This window comes from Triplophysa rosa, linkage group LG4 (genome assembly GCF_024868665.1).
Source record: "Triplophysa rosa linkage group LG4, Trosa_1v2, whole genome shotgun sequence".
NCBI classification, from domain to species: domain Eukaryota; kingdom Metazoa; phylum Chordata; class Actinopteri; order Cypriniformes; family Nemacheilidae; genus Triplophysa; species Triplophysa rosa.
Window position 1 is genome coordinate 29,558,116 of NC_079893.1, and position 24,862 is coordinate 29,582,977.

The 24,862-nt window shown below is 41.5% G+C and overlaps 3 protein-coding genes across 5 annotated transcripts; 1 reads left to right on the top strand and 2 right to left on the bottom strand.

Moving 5' to 3' along the window:
• Positions 1-36: 36 nt before the first annotated feature.
• capn9 (calpain 9) lies at positions 37-7,583 on the bottom strand. The gene is made up of 20 exons (XM_057331455.1): positions 7,287-7,583; positions 5,419-5,488; positions 5,070-5,188; positions 4,665-4,798; positions 4,411-4,579; positions 4,248-4,331; positions 4,078-4,163; positions 3,824-3,901; positions 3,584-3,744; positions 3,304-3,461; positions 3,021-3,229; positions 2,862-2,898; positions 2,238-2,318; positions 1,755-1,812; positions 1,606-1,670; positions 1,331-1,399; positions 1,134-1,212; positions 883-999; positions 704-762; positions 37-496 (listed from the first exon to the last, which is right to left on the bottom strand). The coding sequence occupies exons 1-20, from the start codon at positions 7,479-7,481 to the stop codon at positions 470-472; spliced, it is 2,055 nt and encodes a 684-aa protein (XP_057187438.1). The 5' UTR covers positions 7,482-7,583; the 3' UTR covers positions 37-469.
• Positions 7,584-7,762: 179 nt separating this feature from the next.
• On the bottom strand, positions 7,763-12,114 carry taf5l (TAF5-like RNA polymerase II, p300/CBP-associated factor (PCAF)-associated factor). Of its 3 annotated transcripts, none has more exons than XM_057331459.1 (7): positions 11,981-12,114; positions 11,573-11,713; positions 11,385-11,489; positions 11,113-11,306; positions 10,809-10,955; positions 10,046-10,465; positions 7,763-9,913 (listed from the first exon to the last, which is right to left on the bottom strand). In XM_057331459.1, exons 2-7 carry the CDS (start codon positions 11,709-11,711, stop codon positions 9,116-9,118), a joined length of 1,803 nt encoding a protein of 600 aa, XP_057187442.1. In that variant the 5' UTR covers positions 11,712-11,713; positions 11,981-12,114; the 3' UTR covers positions 7,763-9,115. The 3 variants fall into 3 exon arrangements, with proteins under 3 accessions (XP_057187442.1, XP_057187441.1, XP_057187440.1); XM_057331458.1 differs by having other exon boundaries at positions 11,877-12,114; XM_057331457.1 differs by having other exon boundaries at positions 11,817-12,114.
• Positions 12,115-13,719: 1,605 nt separating this feature from the next.
• Positions 13,720-24,425, top strand: nup133 (nucleoporin 133). Its single transcript, XM_057332784.1, has 26 exons — positions 13,720-13,952; positions 14,553-14,668; positions 14,806-14,909; positions 14,987-15,091; positions 15,186-15,317; positions 15,394-15,564; positions 15,643-15,798; positions 15,912-15,982; positions 16,198-16,345; positions 16,473-16,623; positions 16,971-17,128; positions 17,751-17,842; positions 18,283-18,440; positions 18,632-18,726; positions 18,812-19,036; positions 19,120-19,242; positions 19,354-19,453; positions 19,534-19,785; positions 20,065-20,198; positions 20,653-20,811; positions 20,915-21,050; positions 21,242-21,360; positions 21,580-21,660; positions 21,748-21,821; positions 21,999-22,087; positions 24,124-24,425. The coding sequence occupies exons 1-26, from the start codon at positions 13,831-13,833 to the stop codon at positions 24,258-24,260; spliced, it is 3,408 nt and encodes a 1,135-aa protein (XP_057188767.1). The 5' UTR covers positions 13,720-13,830; the 3' UTR covers positions 24,261-24,425.
• Positions 24,426-24,862: the final 437 nt, after the last annotated feature.

A 24,862-nucleotide genomic window follows, 5' to 3' on the forward strand; every position in this document is an offset into this window, starting at 1 on the left:
TGCATTTTAATGAAATGTAAATTGTTCAATTTGTAAATAACCAAAGTCACAGACATTTATAGCACCGACTTTTTATTTCATTCTTTTATTCATTCTTTTTGTAAGAATTTTTTGGGGGTTCTGGTGACTTTAAAAAGCAACTGAAAGCTCAGATAAGTTTAGCAGCCATTAAAAGAATATAAGGTCTGGCAATATTACAAACACAAAGAGGTCATCATGTCCCAAATCAAAACAAAATAAGAGTAAACACATACTATCAAGAATACGACACTGGAGAGTTTGTTTGCAACACGTTTTTTTGGGGGGGGGTTAATCACAGTAAAACCTTCTCATTAACACCATCAGTATTTATAAAGAATCTGAAAACAAACAAAACAAAAGCGTGTGTATTCAGTACGTGTCGACATCCACAGTGGCTTCAAACATATAGATGTCCTGTTCATTTGTTCTTTCTTGTTTCATGAAATCCTCAGACGTTCATGGACAAAAACAGGAACTGTGGAGAAATAAAGACGCAGAGACTTTTCACAACATTTTCAACGAAAATACTGAAAACATTTGATGTGTTTGGTTGTCAAATGCGCACTTCTTATTTTAGTCTTGCAATGAATGATTGCAGCGTATCAGTGTATCTCAGGCTGTCATTTATATCCGCTTCAAATGTGTAACAATTACACGTAAACCAGAAAAAAAATGTTTTTACCTGGTGCATATTTAGACCGATCTCGCCCTTCTTTTGCTTGTCAAATGCTTGGAAAACCCCTGGAATAAAAGAACAAATCAGTGCTTTCGTCTGCATATCTACACATCTCAGAACAAATTTGATCTAAAAAAGAAAAAAAGAAATTTCCACAGATAAAATCTGTTTTGCTGGCCACTTACTGAACATGTTCTCCAATCGAACGATACAGGTCAGATAATCTTCAAAGTCAATGTCAAAATTGGCATCCATGAACCTGAGACCCAACAGCTGCAGAACCTTGTTATTCAACTGCATCCCTTGAAAAAACAATATAAATATGCATTAAGTTTACATTTTTGATATGATTGCATAGTTTCCAATAAACGATTGCATTGCATTAAATGCATTTTACAAGCCTAGTTATATTTAATCTGCTTTTCTGTGTGTTCACCTGCTGCGTTGAGAGCGCTGCGGAGCTCATAGGCAGACATGCGGCCTGAACGATCCGTATCGAAAGACAAGAACAGCATCTGCAACGGCAAACAGAATGTCATCTATAAAATACACACGCTTATTCTGAAAACAGCTGGAAAATAGCACAGCTGTTTCAGAAACTGATGGGATATGTTTACTTCCCCAGTGACTTACAATCCATTTTTTCAGTTTGTCCCAGAAGACTTTGAACTCCTCGAATTCCAGCATTCCTGTGCTATCGACCTGTTCTCAGCTCAGGAAAATGTAACAAAAACATAAAGCCGTAATATTCTAAAGTCTCATTTACATCAGTATTTACATTTGGGAGAGGCTTTTATCCGAAGCGACTCGCAGTGCATTCAACCTATATTGTGTCGAAGAAAAATTCTTTCGAATTTAAAATACAAGAACCCAGTGTATGAACTTTCATGAGGTGACCGGAAGGATACATCCATGAGATTGATGATGCTGTGACAGGTACTGATGCTCAAACCATCAAACTTCACCTCTTTTCCTAAAAGAGATCATTGATGTGTTTACATAGACACGTAGACATTACAGCTGGCCTTGATGAAAGTGCTTGAAAAAACAGACTCACTTCTGCTGAGGACTGCATTCAGCACCTGCTGTAATTCTGTGGCACTGATGGCCATGTCCTACAGAGAAAACATGAGCGAACATTCATCATAACACCAGAAGAGGGCGCACAGAGCACACTTTTATTTTCTGCCTACAGAGCCACATTAAAGAAAAGAGCCATAAGGTAGAAATTGATTCCATAACAAGTATCACTTTAAAACACGAGCTGTTTACCCTTAAAACCATCGCAAAATTAGTTTATGTAGTGTGTTTTGGCTCATATTCCAGTAAGATTCTCATCCACCCAACACATTACCAGCAGAGACACAGAGACCATTATAGCTTAACCAGTACAGTTCTCAGCACTGGACATTGTACCAAGCCATAGTATTTTTCTGTTACCATTAAAGTGATGAGACTTGCCATCTGATAACCTTACAAGATGCTAAAACCACATAAGTGTGTAGGCCTAGATGATGTTAGATTGTGGGTTGTGTCTCACCGAGCCAGCGATCTGCTCAAACAATCTCCTCAGACCTTTCTCCTCATCGGTTTCTTCCTCAGGAGGATTCGGTACTGGTGGCTATAGTGATAAGAGAAAATAAATGTTTACATAATATCCATTACCATGTTGTCAGAAACCGATATTTCGATATTTGGCCATTGGAACTAATTTTGAGTTTGATATATTTTACTTAATATATATTACATTCAAATATATATTATAAATTGTACGTAAATATAAATGAAAATATTTTATAAGACACGACATGTGAAACAATTATTAGGGCCATTTATTGGCGCACTTTTAATTTTTCTTTTGTTGACATTTTCGTCACGATCCATGGACGATTTTTTTATCCTGATGGTTAGTTTAGTGCTAACAGGAAACATTCAAAATGGTTACGACCATGGTGGCCAATACCAATACTGTAAAAAATATTTTGTTATGTTTCATTTTAACTAGATGTTTCCACTTTTGACCAGTTGCGAGTTGCTGTTACAAAATAATCAAGTTAAAATTGCAGAAAATGTTCAATTTTGATTGTACTTAAAAACGGCAAAAACAGTAATAAATGATCGTGAGGGATTATAGTGCATGAACATGTTGCATCAGGGAACTTACATCGGGGAGGTCAGCCTGAATAGTGTTTCCCATCTCACTGCAAAAAAAAGTCACCAACAGACATTTATAAATGCATTCAAATTCTCCCAAAACCCTTTGGGAACACTGTAAACGACCAACTATATTATTAGTCCATCTGGTTGAATATGGCACACATACATGGCTGCAGCTTTGTTCTCTGAGAAGAGGCGGATGAGGAAGTCGGCCTCGTGGTGTGGCTGGAAGGTGGTGGGCACCAGAAGATAGTTTCCAGGTGGCAGTCTGAAGCGCTCGGAGACCTCCCTCATGTTGATGTAGGCACGGCTGCGATATTTGGAGCCATTATACCGGAAGAAGTCTTTCCCCTGTTGGTCTTCATCATTGGAAGCCTGTGATCATGGTCATAGCTCAGTGATGCAAGAAGCTATTTGCTTCATCTTTTAAATCATTCGCAATCTGTTACCTCATAAATGGCAAAGCCGATGGTCTCCATGTCAAGCCCCTCTTTCCTGAGGCGACGGCGGTTCTTCTGCATGAGAGCCACCATGACACTGCATAGACGGTCACCCTCATCAGGGTCCTTCAGTCGAATCTTGAACTGGGGGTTCGTCCAGAACGTGTCTGGGAGATTAATATGCGTATATTGGTATTAATAAACTTGCTGGGTTTCTGTAGCTCACCTGAAGTAATACCATGTATAGCTTTTGTTCAAATGCATAAATGGCAAAGTTTAGCTTTCGTACCGATGTAGTTCCTGCATCCCCCAGCAGTGGTGCCCCTGATCCAGCTGCCCTCAAACAAGTTCACCTCCCATTTCTTCTTACCGTCATCCACCAGGGCATCTGGAGTGAGATTACAGATCTCGGCCTTATCGAAGTTGGCTTTGAAGTCTTCAAACTCCATCCTTCAACACATTATATCAATTTAACGATGACACAATCATTTTGATTGACATGAGAGTGAGCAAATAATGACAGACTTACCAGAACTCTCCGTCTTCCAGGGCATTGTTAAGCAATCGATTTTTGTCTGCACTGTCAACTCCGTTCCATTCCCTGGAACTTCAAATTCAAGATTGACAACATTAGACATCCAAAATACGATCTAATAATCATGAAATAAATATTGAGAGGGGGTTGTATTCTTAAGTTTTTAGGGGGAATCTATACTGTATAAAGCCTGAGAGATATCTCAGGTACAGTTTACAGGACTTCATCCTTTAGAAGCGATGTCATACTTGTCGCTCCAGCGGCCGTTCCACTCCACCTGACCCCATGGGTTTCTGACCCGGACGAGCTGGACTGTGGATCCTCTGCAGTTGACCTGAGGAGACAAAAGAGAAGAGATGAGAATTACATGAGAGTAAAATAACTAACATTTCATTTGACCGATGGTTGCTACGGTTACCTCTTCCACTCCAGTGATGGAGTAAGCGTGGCCTTTAACCAGACCAGTAGAGGTTTGAGCTTCAGACTCAGCAGAACTTGTGATCTAGTGGTCAGAAAAGAAAAACAATTACGAGAGCTTGGCTCATCTGAGTACTTTATTTTCTGTACACCGCTATGCTTACGTCGATGGAACAGCCCAGCATGGATCCTCTCTCCACAGCTTTCTTGAGGATGGTGAAGAGGTTAGTCGGCGGGTTCTTCGTCTCGTACATCTCCCCCACGCCACCAGAGAAGTCCTGCATGGCCTCCATGGTGCTCCCGCCTTTCAGAGCTTCATAACTGCTGTTCAGCCTGGCAAACACCAACAAGACGGTGGATTTTTATTCGATCAAAACGAAATAGGCAAGTATGGGAGGAGTTCATGTTTGTAGCCTACTTGGCGTAGGCCTTCTCCAGAAGTGCACTCCAGAACTCTGTGTTGTCTGCGGAGTGAACAAACACCAGGTTGTTCCTTACACACGGGAGTCTGTCATCCACCACAACATCCAACCACTTGTTATGTTGCCAGAACTGCAGAAGAAAGTGAGTTTGAACAATGTAAAATCTCCAGTAGGGTACCCACTTCTTAGTATGCCGAGTTAGAAATGCCAGTGTTTTATTTCTAACTCCAAAACAGTTTTGAGATGCTAACTGAGAAAGATCTCGTTCACTTGTTGACCAAAATATGACATCATGACTGGGATATGATTTCTGGCAGATTTTCATAATATTTTAACTTTGGTTAGTGGTTTTCAATGTTCATTCAAAGCAAAGAGTTACAGTAAGACCAAAAGTGTCACACCTGGAAATGAAAGATGCCAGCGTAGTTGCGACCGAAGTCCTGGTCGTGTGGTACGACTCTCTTCAGCGTGTCATCGTACATGGTCAGAGAGGCAATCGCGGCCAACAGCCAACAGTCTCCTGCATGCAGATATAAGAAACGAATGCTTTTGCTTTTTTTCGAAAACCCACTTTAAACTTACTGATGATTTCACATTTCATTTCATAACAAATGGACAACACTCACTTCATGGTTGGGTCAAATATGTACATTTTCTAGGGTCATTTAAACCTGGGGTTGGGTCTGTCCATCATTAACTCAACCATGTGTTGAAACAAACCAGCATCGCAGATTTGGTGATTAAACATACCCAGCTGCCCCTGGCAAATGTCGGTCCTGGTGGCTCCTCCAGCAATAAACTGTGGGTCTTTGCATATTTCCTGAGTTTGAACAGATCAAAGAAAATATTGATAAGTGCCTAGGATTAAATGTCATTGGGGCTTGGTCCAGGAACCCCAAAGTACAGGGATGCCAGATGCTTCTACTGAGAACCTCAGTTTTTTCCTACAGCACTTCGATATCAAGATTTAAAGACAAGATGGCCTGTATGTTCGATATTGAAGGTAAATGTAGTCAGTACATTTAAAAGATTATTCAAACACACAGTGTCATCTCCAAATTAAATCAACAAAAAGCATTGTGCTGTTGATTCCCTCCGAAATCTGTTCCCCGGGATCACAGAAAACATCCTTAAAACCTCATCCACCAGTCTATTGAGACTGGCGACCAGTGTTGTTATTTAACACAGATTCTAAAACTGTTGTTGACACAAAAGACAGGCTTCATCCTGTTAAATCAACATTGTTAAAGCTACTCAATCTGTGGTTACTGCAGTGAAACCGCCTGATCAGAGTGAGAGAAGGAAATGTGTAAACACCCACGATGCCTCTGTGAGGTGTGTCGCATTCTTAAGCTTAAATGTGATCACATGAATGTGCAGCGTTTTCACACTCCGGCGCATATTTAAGCACGTTCAACAGGAACGCCCTGGAATGAAATGCAGTTGTAGTTTCATTCAGAGACCCACCAGGTTGCAAAAAAGCAAGAAGATGTGGGCAGATAAGGTGGTAAAATGTCTTTTAGGATGTTGTGGGATCATCTTGTCGGATAACCCTTCAAGGTAATAAAACTGTTCATAACATCCTAAATCAATCCAAAAGCCTAATTCCACCAAAGCCTAGATACTACATAACCTGCATTCCACACATGCCAAAATTCCACCTGCACTGGGGTTCACTTCATTGATCACATTATCTTAGATGTACAGTATATGAACCCATGTCAGATTACACTGAAAAACTTAAAAACCGACAAAGTGAAATGTTGAGGGAAAAGATTTGTTGCTACAAATCAACATTTTGTTGTTCAAAAATGTTTCACATTTTTGGATTTGGAATGGACATATTGCACACCCTACAGATCTAAGAAATCCCTTTTGTTTATCGGATATCTTTAGAATTTAAATTGACAGTTCACCCAGTGATAAACATTCTGTCATTATTTATTCACCCTGTTTTTTTCTTTTCTTTTTCCCCCTGTGGAACACAAAAAGAAGATATTTTGAGAAATGTCTCAGTGATTTTGTGTTCATACAATGGAAGTCAATGGGGGCCAATGTCATTCGGTTACCAACATTCTTCAAAATATCTCCTTTTGTGTTTCGCTGAAGAAAGTCATACAGGTTGGAAATTTCCTGAAATTTATGAATCCAAATTTTAATTAATCTTCACAAAATTAACGCTTTTTACACAAACTATAGAATCAGTTAAAACCACTGTTTAGTGTCATTACGGTGAAAATATCATTTTTTATTGTTTCCTTGCTTTAGCTTTGGAAAATAATGTCAAAAAAATCTAAATATATTATAAAAAATATGCTCCTTTCTGTCCTTCAGGTTATGGTCAACATCATTACATGAATATCCTGGCAGAACTCCTATTAAATTCTTACTTGTATTACTTTTTAGTAATGTTAAAAAGGGTAATTTTGCTCCACCACAATATACTAACAAAAACATTTCATATTTATTATATAATCTATCCTAATCTTATTTTCCAAATAATCACATGATCAAGTCTTGACATAACAAACTGCAAGTCACCATCACCAAAAGTCAAATTCAAGCACCTCAACAGGCCTTCACATCTGAGTGAACTTCACTGGCTACAGGTTACTCACCTTCGGCCTCTTCCATTCAAAGTTAACCGGGACCGTTTGACTGTAAAAGAGTGAGGTGTCAACCGCAGGGAAGTCGGGATCCTCAAACAACTTTCCCTTCTGCAAACATTCCTGCCGCAGCTGATCGAACGTCTTCCCGTCGCCCTGCGTGCTCTCCGCCTGGATCTTCTGTCCGTATTGGCTGTTGTAGGGCATCTTCACACGGACGATCTCCAGAACCACAGCGTGTACTGAGGGTCTAAAGGAAAGTGTGTGGAAGAGCGTGTGTGGATAAATGCAGCCGCTCAGGACGATTTACAGGCTTGTCAAGTTGTCAATGTCACACCCGTCAAACAGAAACAGGTTTGGGTGAAAGCAGCCACACCTGCGTGTCTACACCAGACGAGACCTCCTGAGGTGGAACTCTAGAATCTAAGTACATTAATCATGTAAAACTGTGCATGAGAGAACGCATTAAAGAGAACCAAACAGCTGGAAATGTTACAAAAATATATTTACAAATATCAGCATGATGCACAGTTTTTGTATAGGAAAGAAAATACAAAAGTTTTATTTTGAAGTTACGAAAAGTGTCACTTGTCTACATTCTTAAGAGAAAAACAAAAGCGCAAAAACAAACTCTTTAACAGATGGCAGTGGAGTCTGTGTGACATGTTTTACCCAGCACTTCTCGCTGTCTTTGGTGCTTTCCTGTGACAAAATAACTTTTGTTTTTACTAAACGAATTGTTAGAAAATTGATACTGAGACAAACCTGCAGATCTGTTAAGCCTGGCTTCCTGGCCTAGGATTGAATGTTTTTCTCAGATTAAAGTCTAGATTGTACTTCAAAAGAACAATAAAGCATCAATGATGAAATAACGGAACTGTTATAATGAAAATTAACTAACAAAAATATATGGCTAATATTTACATTTCTATGAAAACAGCAGGCTGCAGATCTCTGACATCATCAGCAGTCGAAAGAAACAAAAGCATTATAAACATTATAAATTGAAAAGACACACACACACACACACACACAAACACACACACGCACGCACGCACGCACGCACGCACACGGGAGGCTCACTAAACCTGTCGGGAACACAAGCAGGTTACATTTCATCAAAAATCAAAAGATATGAAGTCTATTCGTATAAGACCATTAAAATGTGCTGCATTGTTATTTTCATGATGATTAACACAATAAGGTCTAAATTATACGTAATTAAAGTTAACATTATTTATTATATCTTGACCATTTACGCAAAATGTAAAAGTGTCTGAATTACAGTAAGAATGATATCCTAGATTAAGGAAAATAAAAACGATAAAATACTATAGGGCTGTCAAACGGTTAATCGCGATTAATCACATCCAGAATAAAGTTTGTGTTTACATAATATGGCAATTAATTTTGTATTTATACACGCATACAAATACCTGCATACATATTTAGGAAATATTTACATGTATTTGTTCATATTTACCAATAATTTAAATTATACATAAATGTTTAGGTTTTATATTTTTCTTATTTGTGTGTTCATAAATACAAAATGAACATGCACAGTGCACAGCCGTATATTATGTAAACACAAACATTTATTCTGGATGCAATTAATCATTTGACAGCTCTAAAAAATACTCAAAATAAACAATGCATTATGCTTTATCACACTGACAATTTAGGAGAAAAATTGCGCTGAACTCTAAAGAAAATAATCTCAATACAACACATTTTAACAGTCTTAAAAACAGGCCTCAAAAAATAAACATGACTTTTCTCAAAGCTATATAATCCCAGGTGAAACCTGGACATGTTCTCAGCAGATTCCCACACATTCTCTACTGCTCTTGTTTCTCCAGCGCTGTGCCCGTCACAAGCAGCAGATTACAGGCCATGAACTGCACGTTGAGTATATTACTAGTGTTCCCTGTGTACTGTCCAATCAGCTCGCTGCTGGAGCCATCAGACGGGGCGGTGCCATGTGTGTTTCGTATGTCCCAAACCCGCACCGAGTTATCCATGGACCCCGAAGCAACCAGACTACTGTCGGGGCTAAAGGAAAGGCTGGTGATGCTGTCCGTGTGACCCCGGAGGTCTTTGAACAGGGTCCCGGACGCGAGGTCCCATAGCTTCAGTCTCTGATCCTCCCCGGCAGACGCTAAATACTTTCCATTGGGCGAGAAGGCGAGCGACAGCACGGGTCCCCGGTGCCCCGTGAACAACCTGACGGACGCCCCCTGCTGCATGCTCCACAGGCGTACGGTTTTGTCGGTGGATCCCGTCGCAATGTAGCTGGAGTTGGGGTGGAATTTCACACAGTCGACATCGGAGAGGTGCCCGGCGTAGAGGCGGAGCGGGTACGTGCGTGCGAAGCTCCAGAGGCGAGCGGTGCGGTCGTGAGACGCCGTGGCGAAGTACAGGCTGCATGGACTGACGTCCACGTCCCAGACGGGGTAGGCGTGGCCACGGTAGAGGACCGTGTTGGTGAAGCTGTTGAGATCCCAGAAGCGCACGGTGGAGTCCTCCGAACAGGACAGGAGGCCGGAGCCGTCCGTCAGGAATGCCGTGCGGTACACGGGGCCGCTGTGAGCACGCAGGGTCTTAATTTCGCTGCCTGAGGCGTCCTCATCATCTGCCTGATGAGAAAAAATGACACATGAATAATACAATTTGTGAAAACTCAACAAGTAAACCATTTTTGTAACAACATTAATAAATCAAGAAATGCCATCATGTTCCCATATTGATTCATATTGGCACTCACTCACCTCTTCCTCCAGCAGGTCGCAGGCGAGTCTGATCTTAGACACGTCGGCCTTGTGAGGCCCCACCTTCAGCTTCCGCGCCCGTAAGCTCCAGAGCTTCACTGCAGAGTTATCGAACCCTGCGGCGAGCAGGCGGCTGTCCGCCGACACCTCTGCAGTGTTGAGCAGCTGGTCAGTGTGCTGGAACGCGTAGAAGCAGACGGTGGTGAGCGAGGGCGGACCCTCTCGCACACGCTTTATGCAATCCTGCAACGCATCCAACGCGGCCTCGTTCTGAGGTAACCCAGCTGTGACCTCTACAGGCTCCGCCCCCTCCATCCCATCCACTGCAGTCCAGGTGACGGAGGAGGAGGTTGCGTTTCCCTCTCCGAGCCCCGTCCCGTACAGCTGGTAGTCCGTTCGTCGTACTGCCGTTACCTCCACCTAGGACATTTTTGACATGAAGTCTGGTCACCTTGTGTTCATATAATGGAAGTCAATGAGGTTCAGTGTTGTCTGGCTACCAACGTTTTTAAAATGTATCTTTTGTGTTCAGAATTTTCATTTCTGGGTGAACTATCCCTTTAAAACAGCGCCAGACTGCGCAGACTGGGATTTGAATCGCTACCCAAAAGTCCTTTCCAGTTTTCCAGGTGTACGCATGACACCGAATAAACGGATAGTGGGCGTGCCGTCTGAGACTAAACAATGGCCTATTAGCCTATGTGACAGTAATCACCCAAAGGCTCTGGGAATTATTTTGAAGATGTAGAACGACAGCTCATACCTGTATGTGTGCGCCGAGCACCCAGCAGATGGCACCGTTGTCGTCGCTTTGAAGGTATCGCAGCAGGTAGTTGTAGGCTTGATCTGTCATGTGAACCACATACTTGTGATCCCGGAGAGAACACAGCTTGGGGTTGGAGGTCACATCCTGTTAGAAGAACAGAAATGTTGGGAATGCAAGAAAACAGCAGGACATTTTCCCTTTTATTAGAAATTTGAACATTCTAAACCAATTTTCATCTGCCAATGACATGGGCGACAGCAAATTCATCTCATTCATGACTTTTTTCCACACAGTAACTCACCTGCAGCGAAACGACTCCTCGCAGAAGATCCACGATAGCTTTCTGCTCAGGGTCTTGCTGGAAGAACGAATGGAAACGTCCGTAGAACGAGTCTACCGACCCCTTCAGACCACAGCGTGCCATGTCCAAGTGCAGGTAGAGGAAGAGCGGAAACAATACGCCACTCACCTCTTTCGTCCACGGCGCCTCTGCATCTGAGAAGCACAAGAACGTTGTTCAACCCAGAAGCTGAAGCGATAAATTCAACACATGCAGATACGTCCAGCTCTGACCTTGCAGAAAGGAGCGCAGTCTGGAGAACTGGGACTCGTATTGCTGGGGGTCTGATTGACAGGGGGCTGCGGACACCACATTTGCACAACTGGTCTCTGTCTGAACTGCAAATGAGAGAGACACAGACATCGCTGTTATCTTGAGGAACATGAGGAAAACACACTGGGAACATTGGGAAGCAAGTTACCAGTCAGACTAGCAGCCATCTCTTCAGCAGACTGGGAGAGTTTGGCCCCCTTCAGACACCCATCTGTGTCTATGTACTGTCTCCTTTTCAGGTACTGGGTCACGGCATTCTGGATCTGTTCTGTCCGGACCCGCTTCATCTCTTGAAGAGGACGCATAACACAATATGAACAGCAATGATCAATAATGCAGACTTTCATCCAATAATGCGGACTGATCCCAGCACATATCGGCTCATTTGTTACCTGATGGTTTGAGTTGTAATACAAACTCAGCAGAATACATATAGAGTGAGAAAGACCTACAGGTGCAGCGGCCTCGATTATTGACTGCTCATCATCACTCTCCGATCGCACGTGCACACAAACCACTGACGTTTAACAGCTTAGTAAAGTTGTTTAACACCTACTGCATAATCCTTATGCGACAGGCCGACAGAAAGTCGCTCTTTAAGCCATGGAAGAAGATATGCAGAGAAGCCCTGCCACACTACAACGCGATTTTACCCGTCTCCCTCCTTCAGTCGCATCTTCTTCTTCTTCTTGCGTTTTACTGGCGGTGGGCAAACCAGCTTATATGTGCATTACCGCCACCTTCTGAACTGGAGTGTGGATTCAATTAATAGCGATTACCTCAGTCATTCTCAGTATAAATAAAAGAAAAAAATAAGACCATTTAATTATCTAATTGTTACACTCTTTCCATCAATCCTGTTTCTTTTAAAAATGTAATTATTTGCTCATTTAATTCCTTCAATTCCCCACTTAGAATATTCTCTAATGTAAATTGTAATTCCAATTGTCCTACTTCTTCTTTTAATTCCCTCCTTTCTTTTTCATATCCTTTACATTCTATTAACATGTTCTACAGATTCTTGTTGACTACACTTTCGACATATTCCATTTGGATGTTTAATCATTAAATAAAGTGTCTTATTGAGTCCTGTTTGTCAAACGCGAGAGCACTACTTCTTCCCTTCGATTTTTCCCGATGAAATTTCCAATACCACTATTCTCCTTAATATTATATAAATGTCTTCCTGTACTGTTTGTATCCCAATAATTCTGCCATATTTTTTGAGAATGTTCTTTTATAATTGTTTTTGCCTCACCTTTACTTAATGAAACTTTCATTTCTACTATTTGTGACTTAATGGATTCTTTGGCTAACTTATCTACCACTTCACTATCCTTCACCCCTACATGTGCAGGAACCCAAATGAAAGAAATTTACAAATCCATATTATGTAATCTCTTTATAATTTGATATACTTCATTTAATACATATATTCTACATGATTTCCCTGTTTTAATACTGCTGACATACTGTCTGACGCAATTAAAACATTATTTTCCTTCTTTTCTTCAATCCGTGCACTTTAATCCTATCATTATTGCAACCAGTTCTACTGTATATACAGAAAGATGATCTGTTGTCCTTTTTTATTTTAATGTTGTATTTAGGAATATATACTGCAGCTCCTCATTCCCATTCTCTGGATTTTTTTACCATCTGTAAACATCTTTAATTCCGTTGTATATTTCCTTTCCATAAAATGTTCAACTATATACCTTTCAGGCAATTGTTTCATATTGTCTTTTAGTTCTTCTTGAATTTGTGGCATTCTAAATAGCCAGTGAGGAATTTCTGAATATAATACTGTGGGACGATACTGTATTTGATCTAAACCAATTTCCCTTGCTTTTATATTACTTATCCATCCAAAACTTCTTAATTTTACTTTATTATATTCCCAACACTCCTCAACTACATTCTTTGACGGGTGCATAACATTATGGCTGCGTCCAAATACCCCCACTTGCGGACTAATGTCTGAAAAACGCCAAAGTGCAGTGCCCTTAACGCACACTAAACCCACACTATCTTGAATACCGCTTCCGAGCGGTATTCGGGGCTAAGTGTATCCCATCATGCATCACGTTCTGGATATATTATGAGACTTTTTGCCCGGTTCTCGCGAAATGTTGCGGAAAGCTTTCCAGTGCAAGTTATACAACTACTTTTTAAGGTTGTATCTTTATTTATTCTATTTTTGGCTATATATAATAAAACATTTCCCAGCACGCTCCTGCGCACTCATCCGCCAATCAGAAATGACGTACGGCGCGGTTATTTGAATGACGCGCATACTGTGCGCCAAGTTGGAGTGAGCGCGCGGTAAAGGAGTTTTCACATGTTTTTAGCATTGATCGGTTCTGGATGACGATTTGTACAGCGTAAATACAGCTTCGGTCCAAAATGTATTCTTCCCGCGGCACACCGGGCTCAGGTCGCAGAACGACGCCCCGGACCGGCGCGCGGAAGAGTCTGAGCGCGGTTCAGCCCGGACTGCTGTTCTCACCGCGCCGCTCCGTAGCCAGGTAAAACCACAGTAAAACTGACGTACAACATGTCCGTTTTCTTATTGTGAACTTACATGATGCCTTGTTTTTGTAAATGGTTTGGGAATGTACCATGGTAAACAATGTGATAAAAAACAGGAAAATCTAACTGACAGTTTATTATTGTTGTTTTTCTTAAGGTTATTTATTTATACTTTTTAATTATTAAAATCAATTTATAAACGTCTATGTTGCTTTTGTATATATATATATATATATATATATATATATTCTGTAAAATGGATTTTTCATGATTCAGGCTTGGCTTGCATTATTCATGTTATGACAAAAACATCAAATATTTAAATCATAGAAGTATTTCATATGATATATTTTAGAAACTCCAAAATTCTTTAAAAAATGTCAGCATGACCTTAAAAACAAATAAAACTAGAATACATATATCAATATCTATTATTTATAAAACGTTTCATTTATACATTTTTTATTTATAAATTGTATTTATTAAAATAAGTGTAAATTGAATGCGCTTAGTTTACGATTGTACGTGTGAAAATATAACAAACAGCTTTTGCTTCTGTCGCTGATGTCTGTCATCCATCAAATGTCTGATTTCAGATTAGCGTCCTCTCGAGTGCAGGGTCATGCGGCTGTGGATTCATGTTATTTTGACGTTCAGACGTTTGGATCGTCTCTGCCCGTCAAAGTCATGGAGGCGCTGACAGAGGCTGACGGTACAGATCACTGTTCTTCACTTTAAAGGCTCTGTCTTAAAACTCACACGCTGACAAAAATGTTGTCCGAGTGGCCAGCTCACTAAGTTTTGAGAGTCGATCGCAGTTCATTCTCATTGTCTGACGATGTGTTGCAGTGGATGATCCGATCTCCGTGAAGGTTGAGGAGTCAGGTTGGGCGTGGATGGTTTGTGGAGAGAGGCTGATCGTATGGAAGGTGGCTCAGACCTCTGTGGCGAAGGTGAGGGAGAAACACGGTGGCTTATTGCTGAACTGGCTGCTGTGGCCGTGTGAGAACAATTGTCCTTGTTGTCGTAGCTGTCGGTGTGTAAGGACCTCCAGTTGCCGTCCAGCGAGTTTGCGTACAGTGCTGATCTCATCTCCATAAATTCTTCCAGCTCTTTAAAAACGGCACCAATACAGGTGAGATCTTCCTACAATTCTGCAAAGTTGTACGGATTCTTATTCAGGTCGATGATCAATTTGTCTTAATGAGAACATATTTGTCTTTCTGCAGTCCATCTGTGCGTTGACTGTGTCTCCAGATGGTTCAGCCCGGTTCTGGCCCAATCTGGCTCACGAGGGGGCGTACACTGAGCTGTCTATGGACCTCGGTGGAAACCTGTGCAACTACGTAGCAGCTGTTAAGGTGCACAGTCAGACTGAATCGGCGGCCTTTCGTTGGTATTCTTTTCATCAGACAGTAACTTATTTCTCCTCTGCAGGGTGGTAGTTTTATCGTGTCGTCGTACCGCGGACAGCTCCTCCGGGTCATTCCGGACTCCTCCGGCAAACTGTACCAGAGGCCCGTCCAGCAGGGTCAGAGAATCCTGTCGGGAATCGGACGCAGAGTTTCCAGCCTGTTCGGCATCCGCGGACCCCCTTCTGACCTCACCGTTAGAAGCGTTCTTTATTTTCCCTGATTTTTTTTAGGTTTGGTGTGTTCAGATGCTGACCGGTGTCTCTCGTGTCAGGTGTTCAGTGTGTTGTGGGTGCAAGAGTCCGGCTGGCTGTATTCTCTCAGCTCGTGTGGACTCAGTAAGTGGGAGGTGGACGAGAACAGCGAGCAGCAGGTTTTGATCTGGAGCACCAATCAGATCATCGAGGACAGCATCGCCGATGCCATCTGGGTCAGAATTACACAGAAGCTTTTGGAGTTACACGATCATTACAGCGAAAGCAGGTTATGTGTTTAAAAAAAACATGATCACCGTGCTTGTCTGATATTCTTTATTTATTGCAGGACTCCGAAAGTAACTACTCGGAGATCAAGAAAGGAGTAAAAGTCGCTTACTTGGACATGCAGCTCAGCAAGTAAGTCAACATTAGGGCCGTCAAAATTGATTTCAACATAATCGACAGTGATAACAATACATTCATATCCATTATATTCGTTTTAATGTAAATATGAACAGCTTGAAGGGTTTCAACTGTAGTACACAGTCTGCATCGCAGGTGTTGGCAGTACACGTGTGTGATTGGTCAGCTGTAGCCTGTGTCTGATTGGCTGTCACTGTGTGTCTCTACAGCGCAGGATTGGTGGTGCTGGCAGCAGCGTGGCATCCCGCCGACACCCCGTGTCTGGCGTATTTCTGCCTGGTCACCATCGCAGAAACTACAGCCCCCAGCCCGGACCAGCTCACTGTGGAGGTTACCAAATACAACCCGCCGTTCCAGGTACACCAGAGGCCCGCGTTCAACGAATGTTTCAAAGAAAAAGCCTATGGATTCACACTAGGATCTTTCCCACTTAAATTCAAGAATCTGATTTTTAATGCTTCAGCGACGCTGTCATGTGTTGTAGAATGATGAGGAGCTCCAGAAGACTCGGTTGATTCTTCCTCTGGCGTCCAGTCCTGCGGCGTACCTCTATAATGAGGAGCTGGTGTTCACCTGCAGCACCGGAGCTGGGCGCGGAGGTCCTCCAGAGGACAAGATTCCCTTCAGCTCTCCAGGTTTGTCCCTCAGTGGTGATGTCGGCAAACCCAAACCAACCGGTTTGATCACTTGCGGGTTGGAATCCTAACTATCAAAACGACCAACCACTGACAGCATTATTGAGGCATAATCTGTCATGGAATTACCCTTGAACAACTTTCCTTTTTAAAGGCCACTTTTCATGATCCCATACCTCAAATGGACAGTTCACCCAAACGTTGATAACCAAACAGCATTGGTCCCCATTGACTTCCATTGTGTGGACACAAAACCACATTTCTCAAAAATATCTTCTTTTTTGTTCCAGGTTTTATTTTGATGTGAACCACTTCTGAATGAGAGTGCCATTATTTCTGTTGTGCAGGTGACCGTATCCGTGGTGCGGGGGTTTGCGAGGGTCTGCCTGTGTTTTTCTCTCAAAACAGTGGCCTTGTTGCCGTCATCGCAAGAGAGAGTGCGTCCCTCCTACCTGAGAACATGGAGGAATCGCTCTGCATGTCAGTGGCAGGACCTGGACCTGAGGTATGCAACTAAATTTCCTTAAGAGGATAGTTCACCCAAAAATGAAAATTCTGTCATCATTTACTCGCCTTCGAGTTGTTCCATATCTGTATTAGTTTCTTTGTTCTGATGAACACAGAGAAAGATATTTGGAAGAATGCTAATAACCAAATAGATCTTGCCCCCCATTGACTCCCATTGTAGGAAAAATTATTTGATCATTTTTTTGTTCTGTTGAACAAATTTCGAAGAATGTAGGACATAAAACAGTTCTGTGGCACTTTTGACTGCCATTGTAATTTTTCCTACTATGGGAGTCAATGGGGGCAAGCTCTGTTTGGTTATAAGCATTCTTCCAAATATCTTCGTCTGTGTTCATCAGAACAAAGAAATTAATACAGATATGGAACAACTCGAAGGTGAGTAAATGATGACAGAATTTTCATTTTTGGGTGAACTGTTCCTTTAAAGAATCATGTCTTGTCTGTTTTTTAATCATTTTATCTCGTTTCTCAGAGCTCCACTTTATTACATCAGAATCTTTTGTGTCTCTTTCTCATAAGTAAAGAGATCGTTTTATGTTTATTATATGTTTAACTCGGACTTACACTAGAGTTTTTGAAAATGTTGTCTTTTTTTCCAGGGTACTCCATTAGAGACACCCCCTAAAATTGATATGGTGGCCTATGAGGACAAAACTAAACTGCTCAAACAAGCATTCCTGCAGTTCTGTCGGTCAGTGTGTCTTCAGAATCTGTATCTGTTTTAGTCTTAAAGGTCCAGTGTCTGATTTTTTTGTAGGCTCTATTGACAGAAATGCAATATAACATACATAACTATGTCTTCAGAGGTGTTTAAAAATGTTACATGATGAAGCGTTTTTATCACCTCAGAATGGAATTCACCATGATGTTTAGCCCTAAACTAACAAACTGCTCTACAGAGCGTTTCGTAAATGCGGCATCTCCTTCAGCAAAGAAGCCAAAACGTAACGGCATTGTAGTCCTGTGTCAGCCACCGTAGTTCTTCGAAAAAAAGGAGGGGTGGAGTGAGACGTTGGTTGCAATTCACAACCTCACCACTAGATGCCACTAAATTTCAGACACTGGACCTTTAAATGTTTTTCATGTCTGTTGTATCAGCCCGTAGAGAGTGTCCTGTGGTTTTCTCCACAGCCACGATCTGATTGGTGCTCAGAGTATGGTGGACAGTCTTTTTCCCAGCGATTGTGAGGGAGGTGCTGAACTGGATGGGATTGTGACCCAGATTGACCTGGACCTCGTGGATGACTACCCTGCGTGTGACCCCCGCTGGGCCGAGTCGGTACCCGACGGTGAGATACAAAGAGGAAACCTTACATTTTGTATCATAAATGAGGTGTTACGTGTTTTAAAATCGAAATAAAATCAGATTTTTTAAAAATGCATTTCAGTCTGAATGGCCAGATCGGATTTTACATTGAAAGATTGGATAAGATTTTATAATGCAGGCTACAATGTAACCAGGAGTGTGTTTGTCCTGTAGAGGGCGCTGGGTTCACGCTGACCTCCCTCATCCTTCTGCATCAGTTAGAAGATAAGATGAAAGCTCACCGATGCCTCATGGACTTCCTGCTTCAGGTTCCTCAGTGTTACAAACCATCACACGCCCTGTGAGAAGCGCGCTCATGCGTAGTGTTGTTTACAGTTTTTGTGCCCTCCACAGACGGGTCTTCTAGACCGCCTCACCTCCATGACAGCACGCTTGACTCCGATGGCGACGCGACTGTTGCTGTGCGAGCACGCTGAGAAGCTTTCGGCCGCCATTGTGCTGAAGAACCATCACGCAAAGCATCCAGAGCTGGTGAACGCGGCCATCGTGTCGTCTCTGAAAAAGAGCAACACGGAAATACCCGCCAACCTCACTCCTGCCGATGTGTTCTTCAGAGAGGTGTGAATGTGTTTTTTAACACACTGGCTCAGTGGTTTTAAAATGCACCTCATTCACAGTGCATTTCTCGCATCTTTCTCCAGGTGTCTGCGATCTCTTCGATCTTTGAGTGTTTGTTGGATGAGGAGGAAAAGGCTTTGAAAGAGAACCCTGATGAATCCGTGCGGTGGGCTGAAGTTGTGCTCAACGTCAATGACATCATCAAAGTGCGTTGTCCTATTCGCTTCAGTCATATCCGTGTCCATGACATAATGCATGTAACAGTCTGTCATCCAGATCTCAGTTTTTAAAGTGAATACGCATGTTTTGTTTGGTAGGATATGCTTCAAGCTGCAGCACAGTACAGAGAGGCTAAAGCATCGCTCTATAGAGCTCCAGAGAGCTGTAGCCCGGAGCCAGAGTACATCCCATGGACAGGTATGTGTTCTCCATCCAATTCCACTACAACAAACAAATGTTTTTTGTGCACTCGTTATACCTCTCCGACGTCTCCTCAGCCTCAGGTGGAGTGGGCGGAGTTCGGGCGGCGATCACGCGGCAGCATGAGATGATCCTCCGAGCAGCGTATCCTTACGCAGACGCCGAACTGCGCAACTTGCTGAGCGAGCAGCTGGTGGTACTATTGGACTCTCTACTGAGCGGTTACGTGGCTCAGCTGACGTCTCTCCGGCGTGCAGCACAGCAGGAACGCTACAACGCTCTGGAGCACGAGTACACACAGAAACGCTCGGCGCTGCTCGCACCTCTGCGTGAGTTTACGTCACTGGACTGTGCCATACGGCTGATCATGTGGTTAAATCCATGTGCCGATCGCGTTACCTTGAGTTAAAATATAATTCGCCTATTCGATCATTCAAATTTGTTGTTATGGGTAAATAATTATTAGCTAGCATACGCGCAGACTATCCACGTATAAAAAAATGTACATTAAAAGTCAAACAAGTCATTTGTGAATTTTATCATCGGCAAAGGCTTCCAATTAAAGCGATTTCAAATATGAACTATGCATTTTTCTTTTATTCTCGCAGTGGAGTTGGGTCAACATCAGTGGGCCGCGGCGCTGGCAGAGAAATATTGCGACTTTGACATATTAGTGCAGCTGTGCGAGCGAACGGACAACCAGAGTCGACTTCAGCACTACATGGTGAAATTTGCCGATCAGGTAACAAGTCAATTTTTGCTAGCGCAGGGCTGTCACGATTATGAAATTTGGCTGATGATTAATTGTCTAATAAATGATTGCGACTATGACGGTTAATTGTCTGTTTTAGGGCTTTGACATTGAATTCTCATACATTTTTTTATTCGGCTTTGAAACAACCATATTGTTCTGAATATAAGACTATGTTTTACTTTCTCTTTAAAAATGGGGTCATTAATTAGATTAAATAATATGAAATTGTACTGCAGGTTTTTTATTGTATATGCTTTAAAGTTTTTTTTTTTTAAGTGATTGTTAGTACATTTTACCAGTATTATCATACTTTAGTTACAATATACAGTATACACTAAAATATGCAATATGCAGGCACTGCAGCTCCCCCTTGTGTATTCTATAGAGATGTGCATAAAACACATCCCCAAAGTATTTACCCATAATCCTCTGTGTTTGCTAGAACTTCGCTGACTTCCTGTTCCGCTGGTACATGGAGAAAGGCAAGAGAGGGAAGCTCCTGTCTCAGCCAATAGCAACTCACCAGCAGCTGTCCAGCTTCCTGCAGGCTCACGATCACCTCAGCTGGCTGCATGACATACACAAGCAGGATTATCAGAGAGTAAGAACGGCTCTTCTCGTCATACCTGTGCATACACAAACGAGGAACATTAGCGAACGTCAAACTAACTGTTGAGAATGTCGCTCTCTGGCCTTCACAACAGGCTCATCGCACGCTGTACGGTCAGGCCAACATGGAGACCAGATACTTCACTAAGAAGAAGACGCTGCTGGCCCTCAGTAAACTCACGGCTCTCTCGTCAGACATGCCTGAAGCCGTGCAGCGCAGACAGCTCAACGGTTCGTTCTGTGCCTGAATTAACTTGGCACGCTGTTCTTTCTCTCTTTGCTACTCTTAAGAAATGCGTTTGATCAATTTATTGGCAACATTCCCTAGAAGCTAGCACATTAGGTTTTAGGAAGCTTTCTGATATATATATATATATATATATATATATATATATAAATATACATGTTGTGTGTTTGTGTAGATATAGTCGAGCAGGAGAGATTTCTGCTTCATCAGGAGACTCTGCCTAAACAACTGCTGGAAGAGAAACAACTAAATCCAGACACAATGCCTCTGCTGAGCCCTCACGACCTCATTAATGTAACCACACGCACACAAACACAGCCTCTAGAGTAATTTTATATTATGATAATAGTATCCGATCATAAAGCTATACATATGTGTTGTTTGTGAAATTAAACCCATGATCTTGACTTGGCTTGTGACATTTCCCACAATCGTGCATTTTGTTTGTTGAATTCATGGTTTGTTTCACTGCAAATTCTCACCATCGTTTATTTTCTGTCTCATCGCCTTTAGCTGTATATCTGTGATGAGAACCGTGGGGCCAATGAGTACGACTTCAAGAAAGCTCTTGATCTGCTGGAGTACATTGAGGAGGTGCATTTAAAGAGTCTTGCATTTACATTAAAATTCAGATGTGTCTGTTATGTTTATTCATTACCTTCGTGACGTATGTGTCTTCAGGAGGAAACTGTTGATATTGAAGCCCTTAAGCGAGAGATCCTCAGTAGGGCCTTGACGAAAGATTGGAAAGATAGGTGAGCCACAAAAAACACACATTCTCTGTGAAACTACTTGCTTTTCTGAGATACTGATGTATTATTCTTAAGCAGATTGTAAATGACTAAAAAGACCTGTGCAATTTAGAGATTTGGATTGTTTTCTTTTCACTTGGTCATAATGGTAATGGCTTGACTGATTGGTGTCTCCTGCAGTTGGTCATCGTCTGATGATAATGGTGACCCGTTGGAAGCAGCCAGAGACAGCACTTTTGTTAAGATCCTGCAGAAACTCATTCTGGAAGGTACAACAGCTCCTTCTCTTGTATAGCACATGCATAGTTGAATTCAGAGATGAACTTTTACAAGATGCATAGCGTGAGTACAATGGGCCTCATTTATGAAACGAGCGTACGACCGAAAACTGGGCGTACGGTCATTTCCACGCAAAACTTGGCATTTATCAATATGGACGTGAGCGGTTGCTACGATCAAATCTCAGGAAAGGTCTCAGTTCGTGTACGCAAGTTTTGATATAGGGTGAAGGTTTGTGTACGCTTTACCCTTTTGATAACTGACAAATAGTGACAATAGTGACAAATAGAAAGATTAGGTTTTTTTCATTTAGTATAACAAATGTAAAAATAGATTCCAATGCGTTTTCTTATTTTCATTACATTATAAAAAAAATCTTTTCTAGCCTAATTATATGATCATTTAATTGTTTGAAATTAGTTTGAAAAGATTAATGGGTGCTTTGGTGTAAAAAAAAAAATTCATGAGCTTTTAGGCTACTTCTAAGATAATTTACCACAATTAAATTACATAATTAAAAGTAAAACATTTAAAAACCTACGATAATATATATATAATTTTAAGCAATGGGTAAGTTTAGCTGTTTGCAAGGTGATAGCTTTGTTTGACAAATATGCATTCTAATGAAAACAGAAAACATTTGTGCGATGTTCACTTGGGTGTGGAAGACGCGCACTGGGTCACAGCTCGAGGTTGCCTGCCTTTGTGTGGCAGGCTCCAGGCCGGATTGTGGGTCTGAAGACCGCTGGTCCTGCCCGTGACAGATCTGAAAGAGAAAAATAAATGAAGCAAACATAAAAGTGTGTTTTCTTGATTTAAGCAGCCTGAAATGCAAGATTAGCAGCATTAGATTTTAAACCTTTATCCTGTTTAGAAACATGCATCCGTCTCCTCTGCCACAGACCATTTTTTCTTCACCTAAATGAAGAAAACCGTATAAAAACATTTACATATAAATGTGCCGCAAAAATGATCAGTACTTTACATCTACATTCGTTTTTACATTAACACATTAATGTAACTTAACAAAGTTTTTCAAGACTGAAGTCAGATTAATTTTGTTTAAATTTAAATGCATTATACGACCAAAGTCATTTAAAGCAACAACAATACTTTCAGTGTAAAAATAATAGTGAAACAACAATAATAAAATAAAATATTTGCGGTCATATTTACAAAACATAAATATCCAATAAAAAATACAAACCTCAGCTGAAGTTCGGTGCACTACATCAACGCTGTTAACCGCAGCAGTGATCTCTTTCCAAACTGTTTTTTTACTTCCTTTGATTCCACTTTTAAAGGTTAAACTTTAAAGGGGTCATATAAAATTGCAAAAATTTAAGTGTCGGAACAAAAGATGCATTCTATCTAGAAGCGAATGCTCACCCAGACCTGCCTGAAACGCCTTGTGTAACCACACCCCCACGTCAGTTTGTGGTTTGATTTGACTAAGACCGCCCAAATGTATACGCAAGTACATTTATGCATTTGGCGGACGCTTTTATCCAAAGCGACTTGCATTGCATTGCACTGTACATTTGTTTCTGACTATGTGCAATCCCCTGGGATCGAACCCATGACCTTGGCGTTGCTAGCGCCATGCTCTAACCACTGAGCCTCAGGAAAGCAAGATGGGCGTACCTGTCAGTACAATTGCTTTGGAACCTGACGTTTCTCCATGTCGCAAAATCTAGGGGCGAGGCGTGTACACCCTGAATTTATAGGGTCTTGATATGTAAATTACGATCGATTTCAGCCGCCACATTTATCAAGGTACGGTCATTCGTACAATGAGATTGGCGGCACACGAATGTTTGATGAAGCACACGTAAACCCTGTTTTAAGATGATTTCTGCGCACGGACGTTTCTACATTAGATTGATAAATGAGGCCCGTTATCCCTACTGTGCGATGGAGTGATGTATACAGCTAAATCTGTAAACAGACAATGCTATTTGAAGCATTAGTATATGTATTTGAAACCAACCTTAAACCACATGATTGACATGTCACGTGTGCACAGGTGTTTCTCTGCAGTCGTACCTACCGGACGTGAAGGATCTTCTACAGCAAGAAGAACTGGAGTGTCTTAAATTACAGCCGTACTTTGAGTTCCTCCTGAAAGCCAATTATGAGCACTACACTAAAGCTCAGATATGACATCACTTCCTGGTCCTTTGTTTATATGCTTTGTTTTTGTACCGTTTGACAAAATCATTCTGATTAAATGTTTGTTTTTCTCTAATCATGATTGGTTGTTTTTATAGCAGGTCATTCTTGATGAGTATTGTGATTGGTCAGGTTTGATGTCTCCAGTGCCCCCAAAATTTATGTAAACACTTGAGTTACACTTAAAAATGTTTGAATGTAACCAAATTAAGAAGAAAAAAAACAGTACAAGCACATGTAAATAGTTATTGTGATAAACTGTAATGAATAAAGTTATAAATAGTTAAGAAAGGTGAATTTAACGCTAACAAAAGAGCTAGCACCATTTGTTGGTTAGATATTTTGATATCTAATGCAAACACATATATTTTAAGTGTCATAACTGTCTAAATACTTGGGGCAACTGTATAATCAAAAAATATTGTTTTCATCTCACTCTCCTGGTGTCTGGCCCTCCCACTGTTACTCTTCTTCCTTCAGCAGCTGGTGTGACGAAAGCAGCTGAATTAATACAGAAACAAATGTCTCTCCTGAGGTCCTAAAAATAGGGAAGAGAGGGTCAAATTAATGGCGTCCACTGTGATAAACTACAC

Coding starts and splice junctions, on each gene's coding strand:
- capn9 (XM_057331455.1), bottom strand. CDS start 7,481: ATGCCCTACAACAGCCAATACGGACAGAAGATCCAGGCGGAGAGCACG. Junction 4,799..5,069: donor CTGGCATCTTTCATTTCCAG/GTGTGACACTTT, acceptor TTTCTTCTGCAG/TTCTGGCAACATAACAAGTG. Junction 1,400..1,605: donor GCATCATCAATCTCATGGAT/GTATCCTTCCGG, acceptor AGCTGAGAACAG/GTCGATAGCACAGGAATGCT.
- taf5l (XM_057331457.1), bottom strand. CDS start 11,856: ATGTATTCTGCTGAGTTTGTATTACAACTCAAACCATCAG. Junction 11,490..11,572: donor GATGGCTGCTAGTCTGACTG/GTAACTTGCTTC, acceptor TCTCATTTGCAG/TTCAGACAGAGACCAGTTGT. Junction 10,466..10,808: donor TGCTCGGCGCACACATACAG/GTATGAGCTGTC, acceptor AAAATGTCCTAG/GTGGAGGTAACGGCAGTACG.
- nup133 (XM_057332784.1), top strand. CDS start 13,831: ATGTATTCTTCCCGCGGCACACCGGGCTCAGGTCGCAGAACGACGCCC. Junction 15,092..15,185: donor TAAAAACGGCACCAATACAG/GTGAGATCTTCC, acceptor GTCTTTCTGCAG/TCCATCTGTGCGTTGACTGT. Junction 19,243..19,353: donor ACGTCAATGACATCATCAAA/GTGCGTTGTCCT, acceptor TTTGTTTGGTAG/GATATGCTTCAAGCTGCAGC.